This window comes from Talpa europaea (genome assembly GCF_964194135.1).
Source record: "Talpa europaea genome assembly, chromosome: 8".
Taxonomy (NCBI): Eukaryota; Metazoa; Chordata; class Mammalia; order Eulipotyphla; family Talpidae; genus Talpa; species Talpa europaea.
In genome coordinates this window covers 96,673,000-96,696,199 of record NC_140075.1, presented here as the reverse complement: position 1 = coordinate 96,696,199, position 23,200 = coordinate 96,673,000, and the positions used below count along the sequence as shown (strand labels likewise).

Below are 23,200 nucleotides of genomic sequence, written 5' to 3'. Positions count from 1 at the left end.
ATAGTGGAAAACACAGGATTCTGCCACTAGACACACTTGTATTCAAATCCAGTCTCTTCCCAGGTACCCCAGGCATTTTCTTCACTGTCCCATAGCTCAGTTTGCTTGATTTAAGTAAAGATCATCATCAGTCCCTTTGCAGTTAACAGAAATAAATGTTTATTTAAAACCTAACACAGTACTGGACTCATAAAGCATACTCATCATATTCATGTCTTTCTCCTCTCTACCCAGGGTTAGCCCACATCAACCTGAACACAGAAACTAACACAGAGACCAGAGACCGTGAGGAAACTGTCTGCTCCAAGTTAGGGAAGCTGGTTGAAATGAGTGATGTGTTAGGGAAGAAAAAGAAATCTGGTCTCTCACTGTGTCCCCTTAACAAATAATCAAGTAGGGCCCCAGCAAGTGATAGGCTGATAAACCTCTGTTCTCTCACTCCCCCATCCTCATTCAAACCCACTTAGAATCAATGAAAAACAAATTAAATCGCCAATGTCCATCAGAATACAGACTCTTTTTTTTTTTTTTTAATGTTTTAACTGCTTCTAGCTCCTAGGGTGCTCTTGGAAACTGCCCTGATATTTTCTGGAAACCTTTTACACAGCATAACTCAAAACCCAAGATTGTTTTCCAATGGAAAAGAGCTCTTCACAAAAATAAGAGACTGAACATTCATTAAAGATATAGCCACAATTTGGAAAAGCTTTTACATAAATCCTCACCAGAAAGCATGTTTTCCCAATGCTACACTCTGAACTAAAAGCCGTCTCCCCCCTGGCCAAACTTTCCACCACCTAGACACTGAGTGTGAACTCAGAAGTAGGCATTTCATGCATCAGTCTGTAAAACCAAAGTCAAGTCCACAGAGGACATATATTTGCTTAGAGAAGTCAGAAAAGGACTTTGCCAGTCCTCGCTAGCAGGTATAGTGCATTTATTACATGATCAAATCATAAGTTCACATGCTAGTTAAAGCAAAACTAGGCAGCAGAGTAAAGTTGTACAATGACTCAGAGACACAGAACTGCACATTTTTCTGTTGAAATGCTGCTCGCAGCCATTACCAATAATTAGTCAGTTCTTGATACAGTCATGGGCCCTGAGAATATAGAGACTTAACACAGGCTGCTGTCCTCTCAGTTCTTTTAATATAGTTGGTAATATTGGGTAATATGGGGCTCCTGTCTTGAAGGAGCCCACAACCTAGTGAGCCCAAAAGATAAATGTACAGTAAACAAAGCAATCGCCTAGGGGGCAAGGAGGAAGAAAAGAGGGACATTTCAAAGAAACAATGTGGAAAGTAGACTTCTCTCAAATAAAATTCTCAAAAAAAAATTAATAACACACACACACACCCTAGGATTAACAGAAGAGGAGAAGGAATGATAAAGAAAACAGAAAAACAATGCCTCTGCACTGTTTTGAGCCCAGTCTGCCCCACGTGGCCGCTGTACCTGAGGAGGTGACACAGGGAGGCAGAGAACAGTACCCTCCTGCAGCGCAACTCCACAGGAAGCGCCTGGAGGAGCACCGGCGGGCAGGGGACTCCCACAGAACCCAGGGCGCCGCCAAGGTTGGAGAAGTGTTCAAGAAGGTATGTTGAAATCATTTTTGGAAACGTCAGTCTGCTATCATCCTCTTCCATGATTTTTCTTTCTACACCCAAGTTAACGGTAGCACTCTCCAGGCTCTGATCACACATTGCCCCCAGGCAAATTGTAACCATGTCTATGGTAACTCTCATCTACGCTTTGGTGGATCCTCAGTCTACAGATCATCTATTGATAGATGCCCTGATAGCTTCACCTAATTAGAAGTCCCTCAAATTCAACAAGCCCACAGCAACCCTTCCTTGCCCTTCATAGAGTGTGCTGTTTTTCCTGTGTAACGCAACATGATTCATGACACCACCTAATTTCTAAAATGGTCTGAGTGAGAAGACAAGTAGACATCCTCGATGTCTCCATCATTCACCTACAACACTTCCACGTCAACTCCTAACAACATCACCCTCTGAATATTTGAGTTTTTCCTCTCTCCCACCATCGCCACAATCACCTTAACTCAGATCCTTGTCATCTCTAGATGAACTTCTGTAATTAGCTCCTAACAAGTTCCCCAGTCTCCAATCTTGCACCCTTCCAAACTCTTCACTGGCTGATATCTCCAAAGATTTAATCATATCACTCACCTGCTTAAACTCCTTCAGTGAGCCCCCTGAAGAACAAGTCCAAGTGTATAGTGTATAGATGCCTTGTCCCTCGTGACTGGCCTTAACTTCCCTTTCCAACCTCATCCCTTCTATTCCCTCACATTCACCTCACACCACGGCACATTGAACTTCATGTAATCCCTAGAACATGCCACTCTCCCACATACCTCCGCGCCTTTGCACATGCTGCCTCCCCTGCCTGGAATTCCTTTCTAGTTCTTGTCTCAGAAATTCTTACTCATGTTAGACAAGTGGAGCTTCTTGGGCTCTTCTGCACGCTGTCCTATGTGTTGTATAGCACCCCATCCCCCATCACCATATTTTCATTGCACACAATACTATCATATGATGTTATGATTTGTTTATGTTATCACCATTCTGACCATCTTGACTATATGAGTCATATTTGAAAGGAAGTAAACAGACGTGCTAGCAGAAAAGATTCTCCTTATCATAGGCAACCAACCCATTAAAATTTTGATTCCAGGGACCTCCCTGGTGGCGCAGCGTTTGAGCGCTGGGTTGCAAAGCTGCCCACAGCCTCTGCAGCACCAGTTCGATCCCCAGCCACTGGGCGAGGGTCCCACAAGGCACGCAGACCTCTCCTGCCGCCCGCTGCTCCCCTGAGCAGTGTATTTTGTCACTCTGCCTGTTCTGCTCTCCGCTCTGGCTCTGGTGAATTCTCTCACCCTCCCACGCTTCTGACTGTACCCAGTGCTTGTATAAATAAATAAATAAATCTTTTTTAAAAAATAAAATAAAATAAAATTTTGATTCCAAACCAAAGAATACATGATTCCTTCTAGTGTTACAGATGAGATAAAGGGAGGGGGAAATGAAGTTCTATGATGCCCTGCCTCCTACTAGAGGAAGAGCATCAAAGGTCACTGCTAAATCAGGACTGCCAGCACTATATGCCAGGCCCTCCCCATGGTTTCCCTCAGGAATGGGCACCACAATTCCATGAAATAGTATTGTCATCTCCCTTTACATCTATAAGTAAACCAGTTCTCAGACAGGTTAAAGGATGTGCACAAGGCCTCACCTAGGAAGTGGCAGGGCCAGTTTTTGAGTCCACAGGTATCCAAATCCAGGGCCTCTGCTATTTCACTGGTTCTACTACCCACCTTAGCCTCAAACAACTAACCTTCACACTTCCCCGGCATCCTAAGGACATATCAGGAACTCTAGAAGTGTAAAAGCCTATATAGAGGAGCTTCCAACTTCAAGAAATCACCTTTAAGGGAACTTTCACCATTAAGGCAAAGTGTCAAGCGTCAAATCAGTGACCAAGAAAGAAGAGTTGTTGATTAGTCACCCCTTGGGCACTTGAACTGAAGAAATCTACTCTTTTGACACAAAAATATTAATTTGAAAGGACAATTGCATACCTATGTTTATTGCAGCTCTATTTACAATAGCTAAAATACAGGAACGATTTAAAAAGACCCCAAAACAGATAACTGGATCAAGAAGATGTGATATATGCACACAGTGGAATACTATTCAGCAATCAAAAAAGATAAACTCATGCCATTTGCAGCTACATGGATGGAGCTGGAAGGAATTATGCTCAGGGAAATAAGTCAGAAGGAAAAAAAAATAACAGAAGGTTTCACTTACAGGAAGAATATTGGGAAATCAAACACAGAGTCAAAAAAAAAGAGAGACAAAACTTCAGAGAAACTATAATCAGAGGCCTATAGCAGGGGAGAGGGAGAGAGGAGGTCAAAATGGGAGGGACAAGCACAAGGGACGGTGGTGACAGGTCACAGGTGATGTGGTGGTGGGAGATTCACAGGGACTACTCATGAGTGGAAAAATCAAATATTGTACAAAAATGAACAACAATGTAAGAAAATAAAAACGTTTAATAAGAAACAAAAGAGTATAGTACCGTATGTGTGGAAAAGTGATAAAAAAAGAAATCTACCCTTTTGCAGACAGTGGCACAATCATTCAGATAACTTACACAAACACAAACAAGAAATGGATTCCACCAAGTGAGGACACACACACACACACACCACCCCAAATGAAGTTCTAGAGGGGGGCGCAGTTGCCACCTCGCTGGCAGAGATGGGAAGGAATGATGCACAGCCATTTCCTGGTAAAGCTTAGCTTATTACATACACACAGCAGTCAAACCTGCTGCAAGTCAGTCTTTGTTGCCAGTGACGGAAAATAAAATGAAATTGACTTAAGCCCAAAAAAAGGAGTGAACTATTTATTGATGTATCATAAATTGTTCCAAAATGCTGAGGCTTAAACTAACAATGTACGATTCTGTGGGTTGCTGGCCAGTTCCTTGCTGACTTCGCTGGGCTCCTCAGACAGCTGTATTCAGCCGGAGGGTTAATTAGCCTGGAAGGTCTCCAAGATGGCCCCGTGGACGTGTTGGGCAATAGGTGCCAGCAATTGGCTGGGGTGCCTCAGTTCTCCTGTTGGCTGGTCTCTCATCCTCCAGTGGGTTAGAATGACTTTATTAGTGTGTCCTCAGGGCAGAGGTCCAACAGGATGAAGGCAGAAGCTGCAAGGCCTCTTGAGGCCCAGACTCTGGGATTCACACAGTGTTGTTGCTATCACATCTGAGTCAAAGTACGTCACAGTCCAGCCCAGATGCATGACTGGGGAGGTACACTACACCGCTTAACAGAAGGAGCCACAAAGAAACTGGGGCCATATTTAATCTCCCACAGGAAGCTACTGGTACATATAAATGGAAGATGTCAGGGAGTTGCATCCAGATGCTCACAGTAAAGTATCAGAAACCTGCTTCTTCCCTCGCTCGGCTTTGTTTTGCTCTGTGTAAACTATATATTCAGACAATCTTTTCATTCACAGTGACCAAGTGATCACTAAGCACTATAAATCTACATGCTTCCAGCATCCCGACCCCAGAACTTCCCTTCCCCAACAGTTTCAACCAGCTGGCATAGCTTGGGTCATGTGACCATGCCAACTTAGGGGAGGGCAGACACTGATTGACAAGCCTGGGTCACGCACTCGCCCAGTAACCGGTCAGTGCAATCAGTCCACTCAAGTTATAAGGATTTGGAGGGAGGGAGGGGTTTTCCCCAAAAGACAACAGAGATTGTAGTTCCAGAAAAGAGGGGATACTAGGCAGACCAAAACAACAGATGTGTACTACAACAGGTTTCCCAAGATGGGTGACAAGGCAGAGACACCACAGAATGCACTGAATTTCTCTCTCTCAATGCATCGTGCAATTTTGCCAGCTGACAGTCCCAGTTTCCCAGTGGGGTGGTGCATGCACCACTGAATTGCTTGTTGTGCATTTGAAAAACAAAGACAAGGGACAAAGCCTTTTGCAACATGCACTTGCACAATTCTTCCGTCTGGCAAAAGCTGTTCGTTCTCGGACGTGTGTCACCTGACGCCCAGAGATGTCCCTCCCTAATAGGGATCAAATGCTTTGTCTCTTAACTCAGTGGTTTCTCTGGATCAGATGCAAACTTTCCCCATGCCTCCCACAGTCTGTCAAAGTCTAACTCATAAATGAGTAAGTGAATGAGGGAATGAGTCAAAATGTCCCTCCCTAACCAGAGATTGCTCAGATCCAAAGCACATGGTCAGTGAAGAGAATGTACCTCAGCAATGCAGCCAGACCATCTCTTTGGAACCTCTTGGGCCACAGTGTAGTTATTTATATTGTACCCCTTCTTTTCCATTTCCTAGACATCTCTGTGGGGAAAGGGGCTGGGAAAATAAATCATGACTCTACATTGGATCACATAGTATAGTAATTGCACATGGCCCTTGAGACTTGGTCTTCCACAGAACTGGATACCTCACTTTTGGAATTATAGTTGTCCAGTTAAGAGTCTCAATTTCATGTCAGTACTGAAATGGCTCTAACCCCACAACAAAATGTCCTCTACCATCAAGCAAGAACATAACATCTCGGGCCTCCCCTGGTGGTGCTGCGGTTGAGCGCTGGGCTGCAAAGCTGCCCACAGCCTCTGCATCACCAGTTCGATCCCCGGCTGCCAGTGAGGGTCCCATATGGCGCAACAGACCTCTCCTGCTGTGCCTGCTGCTCCCCTCAGCAGTGTATTTCGTCAGTCTGCCTGTTCTGCTCCCTGCTCTGGCTCTGGTGAATTCTCTCACCCTCCCATGCTTCTGACTGTACCCAGTGCTTGTATAAATAAATAAATAAATATTGAAGAAAAAAAAAAAAAAGAACATAACATCTCGAAGAGCAGAGGTCAGAGACTTCAGGAGCTCCTTCCTGAAGCTTGAAGGAGCTTAGAAGGAGCTTGTCTTAAGATATGCAAGTAGCTACTGGCAAAAACAAATAGAATTTTGTTTTGCTTATGTTCATGTAAATCACAGGTTGCATAAGCCACAAGTTCCAGGACTGCTAGATTGTACTTCCTTGGATGATTTTGGTCTAAAGAAGTCAAACTAGAGCGTGCATGACAATCACCTGCAGTACTCTTTCTTTAGAAATAAGCACCGCCTGGATTGGCTCTCCAACCCAGACAAGGGAAAGCGAAAAAAAAAAAAAAAAAAAGGAAGAAAGAAAAGGAGGAAACACTGGCACTGCCTCTCCAACTCCCAACTCCTGGATTCTCCCTGGAGACCATATCTGGCACATGCTGGGCAGTCACCAACCTGACCCCAAAACCCAAAAATTATGAGAAGGGCAGGCAGGCAGGGCCTTCAGGTTTCTTTCTAATAGTAAAACTGCTTCTCACAGTCCTAGAGAAGAAAGGGAAGGTGAGCAGGCTCACTCCAGCTTCCTTTAGACACTAACTCAGGAAAACAACCTGCCATCCCAGGAGAAGAGCAAATGGAAGAAAACTGCAGGAAAGAGAGAGCACAGTTGCCTGGAGGGGACACCGCCACATGGTAAGCAGAGAAAGATCAGGCTAAAGAACATCTTTCCTTGGCCAATTTCTGTTTAAAGGCCACCTCTTGACCTACGCCAGACTGAGAAAGGGAGGAATTTGATTTATTGTACAAAAAATCAGCTTTGTTTTAAACACAAGGGAATAGGATCAGAGGCTAGAAACCTTCCATGTAATGGTGGGCTTACGAGGAGGGGAAACAAAGCAAAGTTGAGTTTCAGATGGAGCTCTCCTCCTGCTTGTTACAGCTGTTATTTTCATGAATGACATTTACTGAGCACCCTGACATTTCATTTAAGTTCCACTATCACCCAATAAGGTAAATAATATCTTCAATTCACAGGTAAGGGAGCTGAGGGTTAAACTTGAATTTGCTCAGGATCACACAGCTAGAAAGTGGTGGAGCTGGGGCTTCACCCCAGGTCTCTGCCCCCAAACCACCTTCTGGGAAGTGAGGAAACAGGCAGCCGGACCCAGACTTCTCCCATCGCCCACCCATAAGATGGGAGGTATATTTTGTTCTCAAGGCAGATGCAACTTTTTTCCTCTGTGATTTTATTTTTTTATTAAATAATCTATTTATTTTCTTATATCATAGTTCATTTTTGGACAGTATTTGATTTCTTCCTTCAGATGTCCCCCCTGTAGCTCCCCCCCCTCCATAGACCTGTCCCTTATGCTCTTCCCTCCCAAGTTGTGACCCCCTCTCCCTCCCCCACCCCTGCTGGATGCCTCAGATCTATGGTCAGCTTGCCAGTTCTGTCTTCCTCCTACCCCTTTGTTCAGTTTCTCTAGTCCACATAGAGTGAAACCATGTGATATTTATATTTTCCTTCTGACTTATTTCATTTATCAAAATCCCTTCCAGCTCCATCCATGTTGCCACAAATGGCATGAGCTTATCTTTCTTGATCGCCGAGTATTCCATTGTGTATCTACACTACATCTTCTTGATCCCCTCATCTATTTGGCGGCATTTAGGTTGTTTTCACAGGTGGATACAGCTTTAAAGGGGAAAAAGGTATAAAGTGGGAATGGGCAATAGATGGAGCCTGGGCAGTATTTTCCTATGTTGATGGGGAGAAGAAAGTATAATAACACCACCCAAAGAGGGTACATGACCCTGGAAGCCAAGAAGATGAGACAGAGAGAAATGTTGCCTCTCATCCTCTGTAAAGCCCCTGGTTTCAGGCTCCTGGGCCAGCGCAATTGCAAATCTGCCCAGAGGTTTTCTTTTTTTTTTTTTTTAAGATTTTTATTTATTTATGCATACAAGAACTGGGGTACAGGCCTAGAGGTTTTCTGAAGTCACTGCCAGAGGGGTGGGGAAAAGGTGCCCTCAGGAGAGCCTGGCCACCTGCAGACCCTCTTCAACAAATGCAAAGGGTTTCCATTTCAACCCTCAAATTGGATGTTGATTTTAAGATGCTCCCCCAGGAAAACATTGTGCTGGCCATGAAATACACCCCGTAGATCAGGCCACTTGACTTTGACTTTGTGTAGGGTCTATAGTGACAGTGTGGTATGCACAAGCACCAAGGTCTACCTTCTGCATCACTGGCTACTTGTTCCATCTTCTCTGTTACACATTTCCCTACGGAAACCTTCAGCATTTGCAGAAACCAAGAATTGTCCTCTTTTAGGGACTGAGAAGCCAGAACCCTGGTGAAATGGAAAGTATAATAATACCAACAGTCTGGACAAGGAAGATTCCATATGTCCTGAGTTTTCTGACCATGCATTACAACCGCTATAAATTGGTGAATTGGCCAAAGACAACTCAAAAACAAAATCCTCTACTAAGAATCAAGCCATTTCCTCCCCTCGACTAAACTTCTGCCACTTCCCCAAGCTCTGCAGGGTGTCTTGAATGGAAAGGTCATGGACAGATCAATGGCATCAGAGAAATGCCTTGAGCTCTGGCTCTCCCCTAGCTGATTGTGTGCCCCGGGAACAGTCCCTATGCCATGTATAAAATAAAGGGGTCCCTGAGATTTCTTCCAACAATGGGACTATACAACCATGCTCTCCTATTTTTGGGGGTATTTTGGAATCGTCTTCATTAGCCCCATTTGTTCTACTCTGAAAGTATGCAACTCTTCTATGTTCCCTTTCGCTTTCAGCTCCTAATCTTGGAATGTCTACACTGGTAATAACCTTGGAGGTCATTCAAGCTCCTTTAATAGACAAAAGACCTGATCACACAATAACAGGAGATTTTCTCCTCTGGGATCTGACAATCCATGCCCAGCACACTTTACTTCTCACCACACATCATACCCCATCACCCTGCAGGTCTATAAATGCTACAAATCCCCCAAATGGTCACTGTGTTGGTTGCCCCTATATTCTAATCTCCCTCCATGCACAGCCATGTGATCAGGAGGGGAATGGAGGAAATGCCCAACCCCCAGCTGCAGAAACAAGTATCCTATTTCCTACAACTGCCACAGTGATCTAAGGAATCTAAGCCTAAGTCACTCACTCTCCTGATCAAAGGGATTGGGTAAAAGAATGGGCATTTGATATCACTTAGATCAATAAGCTAGAACTGAGGTTTTTCTGTAAGCATCTAGGAATGAAGCCTGTCTCTTCAGAAAGGGCTGCTGGGAGCCAATTCTCTCTTCCCTCTTCTATAAAGTGTGCTATTTAGATACAAAGCATGGGACCAGTACAGTGATTCTGCCACTGGGTAAAGCTGACTTGGGGTTAAACAGACATCACAAAAGGCAGAGGAGGGAAGAAATAAAGCCACTGAGTAATTGAGGACACTATTAAGCTGCTGAATCAAACTAATCCTGAAATCCACCTTAGTTGTACCTTCTATTATCATTGAGTAAGCAGTTCAAAATGTATACCAGATTTTTACAACATAAATTCCTATCCATTCCAAAAATCTCACACAAAACTGATCTATATTCAGTAAAGGTCTCCCAACTGACACTGGAGAGTAAAATCAGCTCCCTGTGTGCTTATTGATGCCAGCAAAACCAAGGAGACTTCCCTCCCTAGGCCCCCAAAGAACATGGGCCAGAGATTTCCCTCTCTAGCTCTGCAGTTACTGCTGCCTTCCCACAGTGAGGCCACTTCTGAGAAGAGACTGTTGGCACCTAAGCCCCTTCCTCTGCACCCCTTCATGGCAATACTAAAAACATGTAAGTCAGCAATGCACAAAAAGTTATGACCTGTTACTCATTATCAGTGACAACTCCTAATAAATGAACGGGTCCCAAAATAATCATCACTGGTGCTAATAGTACAGCTTTTTTGTGCCTCCTAATGACAACTCCAATGAAATATACTTAACAAAATCCTTACCGAGTCTGGGGCCTCCTGAAGGCACAAAGGATAAAATCTCAGTACTATGAAGCTATCCGCAGCCATCCCTGGCCAGGGAGGTGACCCACATGGCGCAGCAGACCTTTCCTGTCTTGCCTGCTGCTCCTCTCGGCAGCGTATTTCAATAAATCTACCTGTTCCGCTCCCCACTCTGGTGAATCCTCTCACCACTACCACCCGCTCCCCACCCTGCATCTCCAGCCTGCACCCCAGCTCTTGTATGCATAAATAAATAAATCTTTTTAAAAAATCCTTACCAAGTCTATATCTCATCAAATCTCTAGATGTAAAATTTTACAGGAAATGTGAGGGGGAGAGAAACATGTTCAACAATGCTAGAGGAATGGAATCCCAAAACCTGCAGTGGAGAACCCAGGATCAACCTCCTGATTCAACAAATTACAAAGTAAAGAAGAGGTGAGGAGAACCTAGCAGGCTAAGAAAAATTTAAGAACTGATAATGCAACTGATAATCCAGCTTCACTGCATCTTCATCAAATAACCAAAAAAGACATATTTGAGAAATAATCAGGGAGATCTGAATGTTAAATAATGTTAAGGAATCATTTTTCATATTTTTTGGCTCTGATATGGCATTGGGGTTAGTTTTTGATGAGTATCTTTTAGATATACATATAAAATTATTTACAGATAAGAGATAAAGTCTAGTTTGCTTCAAAATAAGCTGAGCAAAGACTAGGGGCATGGGTGGAGGAAATGAGATTGGCCAGCTGTCCATCACTGAAGCTGAGTGAGGGGTCTGGGAATTTGTTATACTATTTCCTTATACTATTTCCTTATACTATTTCCTTATACTATTTCCTCCTGTTTGTGCATATTTAGAAGTTTGCATAATAAAGAAAAGGTTTTTTTTTTTTAATGAATGGAAAGGACCTAGAGATGAAGAAGAGTCTAAATTCTCTTCTAAGTGATTCTGCTTTCCAGAATAACCTGCTTACGCAAACAAACACTTTTATATAAATTCCCCAAGTAATTACCTTGATGGAAGACTTGGGTTGACTCATCTTTTTTCCAAACGTAATTGGGAATTTCTGAAAGGCAAGTGCTCTTGCCACAGGATTACATTAAGTTGAGCTCACAGGAAATATCACATGAACTCCTATCAAACATTAAATGGGTGACCGATGAGATGTAGCTGTGGCTGCTTGTGCAATCCAAGACTTAGAAACACATTCACTTTAATTTCTATAATCGTAGTTGGGGAAAACCTTCCTCATCCTGACACCAAAGATAGAAACTATAATGACAGATCAGCTCCATAAAAATGCAAAATGTAGTAGACTGAAACCATTGTCTTTTTATATAACATACTGAGGAAGGCATTTGCCAGACATGACAGAAAAACAAATTAATATCCTTAGTATAAAAAAACCCTCTCTTCCAAGTCAGAGAGTGAGAAAGAAAGAAAGTATATATATATATATATATATATATATATATATATATATATATATATATATATAAAGCCCCTATTTTTAAAACTACAGAAAATGTGGATGAATAATTCCCAAAAGCACCTAAAGTGAGTGTCAGAAACAACATAGGAATTTGAATTTTAGATAAGTAACCATTTTTATTGGGGTCACACTTAAAATATTTTCTGTTTTGTGTCTAAATTTAACCATAACTGGGCTTCTGGAAACCCTCATAATAACTTTGAGAAAATAACCAACCACATTTCTAAGAATGCTGGGAGCATAAGTACAGTGAGAAGTGTGGAGACCTGGACCGGGGAGGACCCCAGGCCTGTCAGACACCTGCAGAGAAGGAAGCCACACCTGCAGGCACCACAGGTAGCTCAGGAAGGCATTTCCCTCAGGGGAAAGAAAAAGTGGCCAGTACTAAGGAGCAGAAGATTCCTTAAACAAGTATCATTTTTAGTTGCTCTTAAAACTTTGTTGCAACCTCTCCAAATGCATTTTTATTTTTCATGGAAAACTTTATGCTGTATTATATAATATATATGAAAAGGAATATTAAAATTTATATACTAATCCTCCAGTTTAAAAAAATAAAACATCACTGATTGAGTGCAAGTCTTCTGGGTCCCGTCCAATGTATTTCTCTCCATTTTTGCCCTCATACCCTAGGCAACCACAAACCTGAGCTTCAGAGTTAGTGTGCCCTAGTTTTCTCATACATTTTTTTACCTATGTGCGTACCCCTATACAAAATGTAGGGTTTTTTTAAAAAGATTTATTTATTTATGTATACAAGAGCTGGGGTACAGGCCAGAGATGTAGGGGGAGAGAGGATTCACCGGAGACAGAGTGGGGAACAGAACAAGCAGACTGACTGAAACACACTGCTGAGGGGAGCAGCGGGCAAGACAGGAGAAGTCTGCTGTGCCATGTGGGTTGCTTCCTGGCTGGCCAGGGATCGAACTCATGCTGCAGAGGCTTCGGATTGCTTCATAGTGTAGTGCTTAACCCCTTGCACCACCAAAGAGGCCCACAAAATGTAGTTTTTGCATGTTTTCAAGCTTTATGTAAATAGCATCATGTCTGTATCTTTCTACAAGTTTCTTCACTCCACATTTTAATTATGAAATTGACCCATAATAATGAGTATACCTTTAGTCATTTTCAGTGTTAAATAGTATTTCAATTTTTGGTTATACCATAATTTATATTTCTAGTCTCCTGTTGATGGGCATTTAGCTGGTTTCCAATTTTTCATTACTACCAAAAAATGCTAATATGAACACACTTACACACGTTTTTTAGTATATATTTCAATGTGTTTCTCTAGCATATATAGCCGAGTGCAACCACAATGTTAAAAAATGTGTGCACCTTCAATTGTAATTCTACAAAATGATTGTACTAAGTTATATTTCCTCTGACAGCAATAAATATATATTTTTTACAGTTATGTCACACTAAGGTTAATTGATAACTCTTCTTTAAAGCAGACTGAGGGGCCTCCCTGGGGTACAAGGGGTTAAGATACAACCTATGAAGCTGACAGCCACTGCAGCACAAGTTTGATCCCTGGCCAGGGAGCTACCCACATGGTGCAGAAGACCTCTCCTGACTTACCCGCTGTTCCCCTCAGCAGTGTATTTAGTCAACCCGCCTGTTCTGCTCCCCACTCTGTCTCTGGGGAATCCTCTCACCCCCCCCCCACCTCTGGCCTATACCCCAGTTCTTATATGCATAAATAAATAAATCTTTAAAAAAATTTAAAAATAAAGCAGACTGAGTTCAAAGCATGCTGAAAGTGGGTAGGAGAGCTGGTATTAACAGTTTCTAAGCCTGAAAATCAGCACATATGAGTACAGGCATACTGAGTCAGATGAGATAGATCCAGAGGTGACTTGGAGATCAGGCTGGATTGAGACAGATTTTAGGATTATTTTTAATCATGCATGTTCTCATCTTTATTCCTTTCCCCTAATATTAAAAGACGGTCATGTAAGCAAAATTTTATTTTATTTTATTTTATTTACTTATACAAGCATTGGGTACAGTCAGAGGCACAGGAGGGTGAGAGAATTCACTAGAGCCAGAGCGGAGATAACAGGCAGACTGACGAAGTACACTGCTGAGGGGAGCAGCGGGCGGCAGGAGAGGTCTGCGCGCCATGTGGGACCCTCCTCCAGTGTCCAGGGAGCAGCCAGGGAACGAACCGGCGCTACACAGGCTGCGGGCAGCTTCGCAACCCAGCGCTCAACCGCTGTACCACCAGGGAGGCCCAGCAAAATTATTTTAATAATGACTAGTAAATATCTCATAGAAATGGACTATCCCCATGATAACCACTATTAACAGTATGACATATAAAACACCCTATTTTTCCATATGTACATTGACTTTTTTCCACAAAGGAGGTCATTTTACTTGTTTTTATTATTCAATATGTCTCTATAAGACAAGAAACTATCTGCATTTATTGAATATCCTCTTATTCAATAAACATTTATAAAGCACCTGTTCTCTGGCAGGATGGAGTCTATAAAGAAAATTAAGCAACTCCATTGCTGAAAGCTCCTACTCTCAAAAGAAAAAAAGAGAATGCCCTCCCCCCATATTAAGTACCATCTATGAGCCAGACACTGTATTCAATCCTTACTGAAAGTGGCAGGCAGAAAAATGTCCCACCCCAAATATGTCCTACTCCTAATACTGCCACATTACATAGAAAGGAGGATTAAGGTTGCTGGTGAAATTAAGGTTGCCAATCAACTAACTTCAAAGTAAGGACAACAGCATATACTCTCCAGGAAGGCCCCACACCATCAACCACAAGGGTCCTGGAATGGTGAGGTAAAGGGTCACAACCAGGGAGAAGGCAGCATAAAAAACATCATCAGCTACTGCTGGCTTTGAAGGTGAAAGGTGGCTGCAGCCAACCAATGCAGGTGTTTCTAGAAGCTGGAAAAGGCAAGAAAACAAATTCTCCCCTCAGGCTTCCAGAAAGGAACTCAACTCTGCTGATGTTTTTAGGTCACTGAGACCCGTGTCAGATGTCTCACCTCCAGAAATGTTGTTTCAGTCAGTTTGGGTATTTGTTACAGCAGAAATAGGAATACAAAGAGGGAGTAGAATTAGGAGTAGGACCAGTAAGACATCCCACTTGATCCCCCCACACCTACCCCTCTACCCCCACCACTCTGGAACATAGATGCTATGACCGCCAATGGACAAATTGGGAACCAAGGAGCCAATTACTCATCCAGGCACACGGTGGCAGAGCTGGATTCACACAGGGGTCTACCACTCCCAAGGCCTAGCTGAGACTGTCTACCACCCTCCTTTTTATGATCAGCTGGAACACAGGGTAGATGGGGGTGTGCACTGCCCCAGAGGTAAGCAAGTAAAGCACAGGAGGCTAGGAGGGCTGTGTGGAACATTATGAATCTTTCAAATGGTGGGTGGGATTTTGACAGCCATAAGGAGGGAAGGAAGGTCAGGAAATGCAAAATGCTTCAGTGTGACTGAAGTCCAGGACACCTGAGTCCAGTGGGAGGTAAGGCTGGATATGCTGGTTAGTGACCGAAGTTGTCTGATATGTAACTAGCCATGTTTTAAATTAATTTAAAATAATTAAAATTTCAATTTAATGGTTATACTAATCACATTTAAAACTTCAGTAACTACATATGTCTAATATGCAGATATGGAATATCTCCTTCCTGACAAAAAAGAGGTCACTGGAGTCACTTTTAGTTGGTGGGTGATGCTGTGTCCCTGAGTCATGTCTTTACACTTCCTACCCCACCCTTTTATTTATCATCTACTTCTATCGCCTCTCCCCAGGCATTTTGCAGCACTTCACAAGAATAGATGAACAATAAACATCCACTAAATACATATTCAATTCCCAGCACTGCCCTGAGAGATTCACCCTGTCTCCGGTGAATGCTCAGATGCTTCCTTAGTCCGATAAGTGAACCTGGCTAGAAAGTGGGTCCGGCCTTTTCCACTGTCAATACTTTTTGACAATTGACAAAAAGTATTATACTCAGATCAACACTGTCCTGTCACATAAAATAAATTTTAAGGGACAGGGGAAGAGTCGCTTACAACTGTACCGTATTTGTCAAGTTTCAAAACAACTGACACATTCTCTCATGGAAGCTTGCTCAGTCCTGATCCTCCCCAGGCGCAAGAGGAGCTCTTCTCAGCTCTCTGAACCTTTCCTGCTTTGTGGAAGCTGCCAACTGTGGCTAATAAAAAATAAGGAGGCTGAAATCAACGGTAAGATAGCGCTGTGACATAGCAACTGCCTTTAGAATGACATCAGCTGCAAGGGAACTCTGAGTCATTACTAGAACCACCTATGCTGCCTTGACTCCTTACAGGACTGTTGGGACTGTTCAAGGTGCCCCAATGTACTTAGCCCCTTGGCGATTCAGGGTTCATGCAGAGCGCGTGTGTGCAGTGCTAACCCCGTTTGGCGGACCTTGCAAGCAGCCCCGATTGATTTCTCCTCTGCAACTCAACCTTTGTCCTCTCCCAAACAGCTCCAGGTGACAAATGCAGAGGGAGGGGGCCGTCGACACTGACACCCCCCACACACACATACACACACACATACACCAGCAATCCCAGGAACTTGGCTGCTTAAACAATAGATCTCTATGTGTTTGGGAGAGAAAAGGTGCCCTGTACCTGCTAAGCTGGCCATACCCCCCTCCCCCAGCATCTGCAAAGGGGGGTGCGGGAGGAGGTACAATAAAGGCCGGCATCAAACCAGAATACCCCTCCCCCACCCTACTCTGGCAGGGAAGGCTTCTGACCCAAGCCCACCTCCTGAACTTCTCTCTCTGTGGAGCTGGGGACTCAGATGCACAGGACTGATCCCTGAGCAGGGAAGAGGGAAAGCTGCCCACTGCAGGCTCAGCTTTACAATCAAGCCCTCTGCCAACTGATGTAGATATTGATGCCAGGTTCTGGGTCTAGTCGGCCAAGAATTGAAACAAAAGCCAATAATCACTCCCCAACATGGTCTTTTAGGTAGGGCCACTTGCACATCTGGAACAGAGGAGGCGGGAGCAGAGGAAGAGAGAAAGGAGCCCCTACTTGGGAATTTGTCTTTGTATGAACTCAGGTGCAAAGAATTGAATTAATCTTACTCTGTGCGTTGTGACACACTCAACATTGGTCCATGCAGGCCTGGCTTTTCTTTTTAATTTAATCAGCTATTAGGTCTTTACTAATTGACAGATACCATCCTCCCACCCAGATACCTCCAGAGCAAGTATGGACACTGACTTTGCACTCATCATCTGGCATCCCCTGCCAACTTCTCCCACTAATGCACCTAGCCCCCTCCCCCAATCCTGTCCTTCTCAGAACCTTGCTTTTCTTTTCAAATAGCTTCCTTGCAGCTAATTTATATCCTTACAAGTTTTTTTTCTTTAATTTTAGTTATTTTACATGTATGAAAGATGTCATGTTACAGCTTTGGGCCTATTTCTTTTATTTGATATCATATTACCAAGATTCATCCATATTTTCCCTCATGTTCATTTGTTTTGACTGAGTAGACCTCTCCACGGTGAGACTACAGCACACTTTATTCATCCAACTGATGGGCATTTGGGCCCTTTCCAGGCTCATATTATTACGAATGCAGCTGCCTATATCTCTATTGGGATTAGAGCTTTTCTTAGGCAGATACACCCTCCTTTTATTTGTCATCTGTCCACCTCACCCTCTTATTTATCATCTACATTTGTGTCCTGGGTCATCAGAAACGTGCATGTTCAACTTTAAGAGAGAGTGAGATAATGGTGACGTGTTTTCCATTTGATTGCATGCTCTAGAGTTTCTGAGATGATTGCTTCCTCTTCCTGTTCTCCTCAATTTTGTTTCTTTAATCTTATATGTCAGCTCTATCAAAATGTTCAAATCAAGTTTTTGGCCAAACACCTGAGTGGCATCTCTGATAAATTCTCCCATATGGAAAGGAGAGCTCTTGCCCAGCAGACAGATAATGATATCTCAGGCATCACTGAAGACACACTTGAGTCCAGACACTGAGGCAGCCTGATCACATGGAAGGGAACTGGCTAGAAGTTGCTGCACATCTTGACAAATGCGAGATTTAAAAAAGGGTTTAAGGTGGAGCTAAACCTGTTTCCCCATCCAACTTTGCTTGCTCAGGCAAGCAATTATTTTTAAACAAAAAACAAAAATCTGAAAAGGAGTGGAAATCATTTGCAAGTAACTAATTTCACGTTTAAATGAGAGCAGTGGGTCCAGTTTGGACATCACTACACAGACAAATTCATTTCAATAAATATTTACAAAAGGCTTAACAGTGTGACCAGGACACTGACAAGTAAAATCTCTACTCTGCCCTCTGGGGCGTGAGTTTGCTATTTAACAAGACCAGGCCATGCCTGACATGCAGAAGTGGCGAGTGAGCACTGTGTAGCTGGCAGATGCCAGGCTGATCTCAAGATGCTCGCTGCAGAGAGAAGTAAAAGTTAGAACACAAATGGACCAGACACAGAAGGTGTTCAAAGGCGGGCATGGTCAATTCTAACCAAGAGTGTTCTGCAGCAAAGTCCCTACAGGACGATGCTGGAGCTGGGTTTGGAAGACCACATCAAACAAGTGTGAAGAGAGAGAACAAATACAAACTATCCCTAAAACAACTTATATCAAATTCCTTACACACACTTGACATTCTCATTGTCTCCTGTTTCTCAGACTTCTTTTAGATCTATTTCCTGCCTCCAGACATGCTAAAGCACCAAGAAAGGAGAACTATGGGTGGCTGTTAAACATGCATTATCTGCATTTATTTGTTCATTCCACAAACACCAGTAAAATCCATCCCCACTAGGTGCCTGACCCTGTGCTGGGCTCAAGTGATATACCAATTGACCAGAGGGCACAGTTCCTGTCCTCACCTAGCTCCAATCTGCCAGGATCAAGAGAAGACCAGACAGAGACAGATAGTGGGACCGACCTGACCATCGGCTAGACCCAGTCATCCAAGGGAACCCCTCCCCAGTCCATTCTCCCCTGAAACATTTTCAGTAAATTGTACAGGATTAAAGAAATGGTTGCCTTTTCAGTACTAAAAGAATTCAAGCCAGTTTCCCAGGTAGCTAGCAATTGCTCGGCACAGAAAGCCCAAAAAATCAGGTGCTTCCTACATAATAGGCTCCAATCTGATACTTGATAGCTGCTGGTTTGCAGAGTTAAACAAATGTCAGGAATTTTATGAAGGCAGGAAGCAAATAAGGGGGCAAGGATTGGGGTCTAGGCCTCGGGGGAGCTCAATTAGTGAGCCAGATAAAGTTAAACCGAAAGGGCATGCTCTCGGTTTCCTAGAAAGCCAGCTGTAAAAGATGCCAATCCTTAAGCCTCTGTCACTCAAAAGATTAACAGAAGAGACCCAGGGGTGCCCAAGGGAATACTGCAAACAAGCCAGATGTTTCTGCTCCCCCCAACACTGCCACTCGCAACCAGAGCCACACAGATGAGGCCACCGAGAAGCCACAAAAGAGAACGAAGTCTTTAGGCATAGGTTGAAACTCAAAGACATCACCCTTTAGTAGTACACACAGCAAAAAGTAATGTTTATAAATCTTACAGACTTGCCTGACGCATGTGACTTCAATGTTTTCTCATTTTGGCATCTCTTCCTTTAACAGGAACTCTGTGGCTCTCCTGACCCCAGAGTTTAAGAATTACCAGTTGGAAGAACATTCCCCACAGCAGCTTGGTGGTGTGGAAAGCACACAACCTGCATGTCCATATAAAGTGGGATTTGGCTCCCAGAGGTACATGGGCACTGAGTGTTTCAAGCAAGCTGTTCAGCCTCCCTGAGTCTCAATTGTAAAATGGCACTAAAATGACCCAGTCTCTGGTTCTTACAAACATAAGCAATTGTGGAAAGTGCCTGCCCAAGTGTTCATACATGGTAGATCTTATTGTTGCCTATGACACACATGCCCAAGACAAAAGCTTCTCCCTGGTACTTTCTAAACACACACATGTGCACATGCCTATGCATGTGCGTGCATATGAGTGTTTGTGTGTGCGCCTGTGCGTGTGTATGTGTGTGTGTGTGCACATGAGAGAGAGAGAGAGAGAGAGAGAGAGAGAGAGAGAAAACGCATCTGGGACACACACAGCCTGCTTACAGTTGCTGCTTATGTTCCATCACTGGTATCAAATTAATAAACTAAAGAAGTTGGAAGGAAACTGAACCAGCATCCCTGGTTTCCCTGAAAGTCCTTAGCTTCCCCCTAAAAGTTGCTGCCTCCAATTTCAGGAGGCAGGAAAGGAAAGCCATATGGCCTGAGACACTAGACATGCCCAGCACCAAATGAGCCCCCCACCATTTGTCTCCGGGCCTCTCATATGGGCGGGCATCCAGATTTCAGTTGGGGTGCTCTGGTCTGCATCTCTGTCTTGACTGTTCCTAATTATTGGAGGGAACACTGTGGCTCTCCTGACCCCAGAGTTTAAGAGCTGCGAGTCCTAATATCAAACCAAGCAGCTTCATTTAAAAGGCATCCTCATCTGCATCCATAAAAGTCACTCCCAGAGCCCTTACTTGCCCCAGCTTTGGGAATGCCTGCTGTCGAGGATTTATGGCACGCCCTGGATCTAATCTGCCGCACTTTAACTGCTGCTGTTGCACATCTGGTCATAAAAGCAAGGGCTGGCCCAACATGGGGACAAACACTTTTCTTTCCTAAGTGGTTGCAAATCTGATCTCACAGTGATAGCTGGGCTCAGATGTAATCAGCCAGCATCTGGGCAGTCATTAAGGCTCATCAAACTTTGCAAGGCTTTCCTCCACACACGACAGCTATAAAGACCATTCTCATATAGCACGAGCTATGAATAAAGAACCTGCAATCTGAACAGGTGGCAAGGGTCTAGTCCAGGGATGCCTGAGAGGAATGCACAAGATTTGCTCCTTAACCAACAAGCACAAGTTGGTTAAGAAACCAACTTTGTTTGCACAAAGATCCCAGTTACTTTCACATGAACTTTCTCATTGTGGCCTGAAGTGAGCAGCTTTCCTGTGTACAGCCCTGATCTAAGTCGCTCTTTGGCCAGCAACCGTCTGAACTAAGTTTGGTCAAATGAACAGTTAGATGGCTTGATGTACTGTTTTGTTTTGTTTTGTTGTTTTGTTTTGTTTTTTTAGAGCCAGAGAATCCTTGCTTAGACCAACTAAGAGTGCAGTACTTTAGACCAGAAATGAACACAATGCCGTTGGTTCCAGGAGAGCTGACAATGCCCTGGACACGCTGCCCTCTGGCCAGGATTGGCAGGCTGTATATCTTTCAGAAACTCCAATCAGACCAAGGTTCAACAAGTAGTTCACCCTCCCAGCCCCAACCCAGGGGAGGAGACCCTTGCGCACCGAGCTGCTCCTCCCCACCACCTCTCCACAGCCCCCACCCCTTCGCCCCCTCCGGGACTGTGCTCAGCAGGAGGGAGCATTAAAATTATCTGCCTTAGGTTTTACGAGCAGCGATAGCTTTTTAAAACGACACAAGGTCCTTGTGCGGCTCTCGGGTAACCTAAAACTCTGTAGGCAGCGCTGACCCAGCGGCCTGCCAAGGACGCCCGCCCTGGCGACTGGGGCCGAGACCCGGCGCAGCGAGAGACCACAGGGCAGCCCTACTTGAGCTGAGCGAGCTTGGGACGCTGGAGGCACCTACTATGGGGCTTGGAGCAAAACACCCTGGGAAGAGAGATTAGGAAATAAAGCCCACCAGTGACAGCTGGAGAGGGGGTGGGGTGGGGGGGGGATCGGTGTTGCAAGAAAAGATGGGGTGGGGGGTGGGGGGACAATGGAAGAAATTTTATTACACCAACTCCGCCAAACCCACAGGGACTGTGGTCGGTGAGGGGGGAACAGGTCTGACACCCCCCCCTTACCCCTCGGTCCGCCGCAGAGGAGCGAGGACGCGCCACCTCCCTCTCGCCCGCAGGTGGGCGCGCGGCTGCGGACGCACTTACCCTGGGGCCCGTGGTGCGGTGGGCGCGCGCGGGGGACAGCTGCACCAACACCAGCAGCAAGTGGGGCGTGAGCAGGCGGGCGCAGCGCGCGGGCAGCATGGTGCCAACGGGGTGGGCAGGCGACTGCGGGCAGGGGTCGCGGGCTCCGCGGGGCGCACGGCGGCGCCTGCCTCTTTCCCTCCGGGGCCCCGGCGGCGGCGCGCGGCCGGCAGCGGGTCGTGGGGCGCGGACTGGCGGGGGCCGCGGGCGGAGCGCGCAGTCATGAACCGGGAGCAGCAGCTGCAGCGCGAGCGTGTGCTCAGCGCGCGGCGCTCGCTCGGCTCGGCCGGGCCGCGGAGGCAGCAGGTTGGGGTGCCAGAGCCCGGGCCATGGGAATTCCCGTTATAAACCCCCGGGAGGGGCGGAGCGCAGGCGGCCCTGATTGACGGGCCGGGAAGCCCGTAGCGGCAGACCCTCTGGCAGGTGAAAGCCAATGGGAGAGACGTAAGAGGGGCGGCTCGCGGTCAACCCTACCGAGGAGCGACACCCTGTTGCCCGGCCGGGGTGGGCTCCCCGAGAGGCTGGCATAAAGAGGAACTTTCTCCCGGCCCTCCTCTCCAAGGGACCCGAAGGGCGCACCGGCAGCCCGGACCACCACAATGCCCACCTGGCTGATACACGGCCTCAGTGCGCAGGACAGGCGCTGTCAGGGCAGGCGAGGAAAGGTTCCTAGCCTCACTTTCCAAACGTGGGTGCTGGGGCGTGGAGGTTCCCCCACTGCATCGACAACTGGGGAGTCGCTGAGTGATCCGCACAGGTGGACAGTGGCCTGCCTTGGGAGTAGGGCCTGGGTGTATTCACCTTTTTCAAAGAAGCTTTCAGGGGTGGCACCTCATGTCCTGCAGCGATTGGCCCAGGGCAAGTGTCGAGGAGACAAGGTGAAGAAGGCGCTGGGCATCAGCCTGCTGGCGAGGGCCCCCTAGGATTGGAACCCAGGTGTCCTGGCTCCTTGCTTCCAACTGGAGGGGGTAGTGGGTGGGGGCGGGGGTCTCGTGAGAGGCAAGGGGCAGCCTCTCCGTGGCCTAGGAGCGCTGGGGTGGTTCTGATCTCCTGGTGGGGGAGAGGGATGAAAAAGCATTGGTGGGGAGGGGTAGCCTGGGTGCAAAGAACCCAGAGATGGGTCAGAGAAAGGAGAGGATGCCTCTCCTGATGCCCAGTGCACTTGGAGATGACAACCCAACAGAGGGTCAGTCAGATGGAGGGCTCTGCCCACGCAGCCCCTGCAGGACCATCTCGGGACTGCTCACAGCACATTACACCAG

At 45.5% G+C, this 23,200-nt stretch overlaps 1 protein-coding gene across 1 annotated transcript in view; it reads right to left on the bottom strand.

Annotated features, from left to right (window-relative positions):
* The window catches only part of SMOC1 (SPARC related modular calcium binding 1), a gene marked incomplete at both ends in the record, with an annotated part of 138,600 nt that extends 116,602 nt beyond the window's left edge, over positions 1–21,998 (bottom strand). The window contains one exon of the mRNA XM_084240290.1: positions 21,900–21,998. Within this exon, the coding sequence (XP_084096416.1) occupies positions 21,900–21,998 (99 nt within the window). The remainder of the gene's footprint in view (positions 1–21,899) is intronic.
* Between the last annotated feature and the right edge of the window lie 1,202 nt (positions 21,999–23,200).